General features: G+C 34.7%; 1 protein-coding gene across 1 annotated transcript in view; it reads right to left on the reverse strand.

The window, feature by feature from the left end:
- Positions 1-1068: 1068 nt before the first annotated feature.
- The window catches only part of LOC111370932 (60S ribosomal protein L18a-like protein), an 11219-nt gene continuing 10616 nt past the window's right edge, over positions 1069-1671 (reverse strand). Inside the window, exon 4 of the mRNA XM_022992839.1 lies at positions 1069-1343. Within this exon, the coding sequence (XP_022848607.1) occupies positions 1284-1343 (60 nt within the window). The 3' untranslated portion in view covers positions 1069-1283. The remainder of the gene's footprint in view (positions 1344-1671) is intronic.

Here is a 1671-nt window from a genome sequence, read left to right on the forward strand (position 1 = left end):
TGCAACAAGGCATGCGATCGTATGCCTTCATGCAGAACATTCAACAGGAGGATCAACTTGATCTATGCCGCCATATAGTACACTTTTCCAAATTCACATCTTCTAATTATGTTAAAACTCTAATTTTTTAGTAACTTTTGTAATCTTTAGATTTATATTCCGTGTTAACTAAGGTTTTATGAGTTCCTTATAAATAGAACTCATCTTTTCACTGTAAACAATTAATTAACTTTTGTGAGATATTATCGAGAGGCATAATTGCTTTCAAACTTTGTTTTTCATTGAAATAATATTCGAACTTACCAAAATTTATTTCTTGTGGCGTTCAAACAATCCGATCGAAATTCTCGAGTTTTGTGATTACAGGTCAATATATTATCAACGATTATGTCATTTTTTGGTTCAATATTTTTATATCAAATTCTAAACTTTGATTTCTTGTCTTTCTTGGGTTGAATCAATCCTGTGTGGATTTCGTAGCTACCATTGCTACGTGGGTTCCCATCACTCGGTCAATGTTTTCCAATGACCACTATGTTTTTCTCTCTATCTCCACTATTTGAGTTGGCACTGTTCAATCATCGCTGAGAAACGATCAATTCACTCGTTAAAGAAGTTGTCAATGATTTCTGTAGATTCTGTCTTCCCTCCAGTGAAGTTATTTGGATGCTGGTGACTACGTGGATGAATGTCAATAGGTGGATGCCAACGACTATCTAGGGAAATGACCATGTATGCGTGCGCAGGAGTGGGATGGAGTGACAAATGGGAGTGGATAGATTAATTTAATTTAATAATGTTATTTAAAATTAAAATATTGAATTAACTCGTGACTTTTGTAATTTTAAACTTAATCTCTGGAAATTGAAATGGTGCAAAATTAATACTTGATATATAATTTTTTCCCATAAAAGAATAACATTTGCTCTTAAAAAATAGATGGGCCAAGCCCATGACGGTCAAGGTTTTAGATGGGCCAGACCTATTTTAGCGGGTCAGTCCAATTGTGCCCTAAGGTTGTGGCCCTGGGACAAATTTTATTTTCCCTTGAAAGGAAGAGAAACTGGCTTGTCCGACAAAAATTGATAAACTTGGATAGAATGTGAATAGAATAAATCATTACTTGTATCAACGAACGAGTCACCAGAACTTTACAAGTACATATGAGTCAAACTCCAAGCAGAAGATAACATTCCAACCACCAGGCCATTTTTTTAGTTCATATATGTTTACGGGGGATTTTACTTTGAAATGTACATAAACTTCTGCAGCTTAGAAAAACTTCACCAGGCTTGAGTTGCCCTAGTCACGCCAAGAGTAACAGCAATAATAGCAAGAGTTGCCTGCAGTAACAGACCAATAATAATAAATTTTCTTAAGTCAAGATGACAATATCACTAATCAAGTAGAATTTCAAGATGAGAAGTTGAAACAGAGAGACAAAATCACATGTATAGAATATAATAATAGGACTGTGCTCAAGCCTAAAACCTACTGCGCAAAAATTGGCCCAAACTCTGGCAAGATTCGATAATTAGGTTTACCAACCACTATTTGCAGCCTATCTGCCACCGGTTATTCTTCTTTTTCAAAAGCCTGCTTAAGTCTCATTTTTTGCCCAAAATGCATTTTGAAATAGTATTTTGATGGAGAATATGTGATTAAAAAAAA

Source organism: Olea europaea, chromosome 21, assembly GCF_002742605.1.
Source record: "Olea europaea var. sylvestris chromosome 21, O_europaea_v1, whole genome shotgun sequence".
NCBI classification, from domain to species: Eukaryota; Viridiplantae; Streptophyta; class Magnoliopsida; order Lamiales; family Oleaceae; genus Olea; species Olea europaea.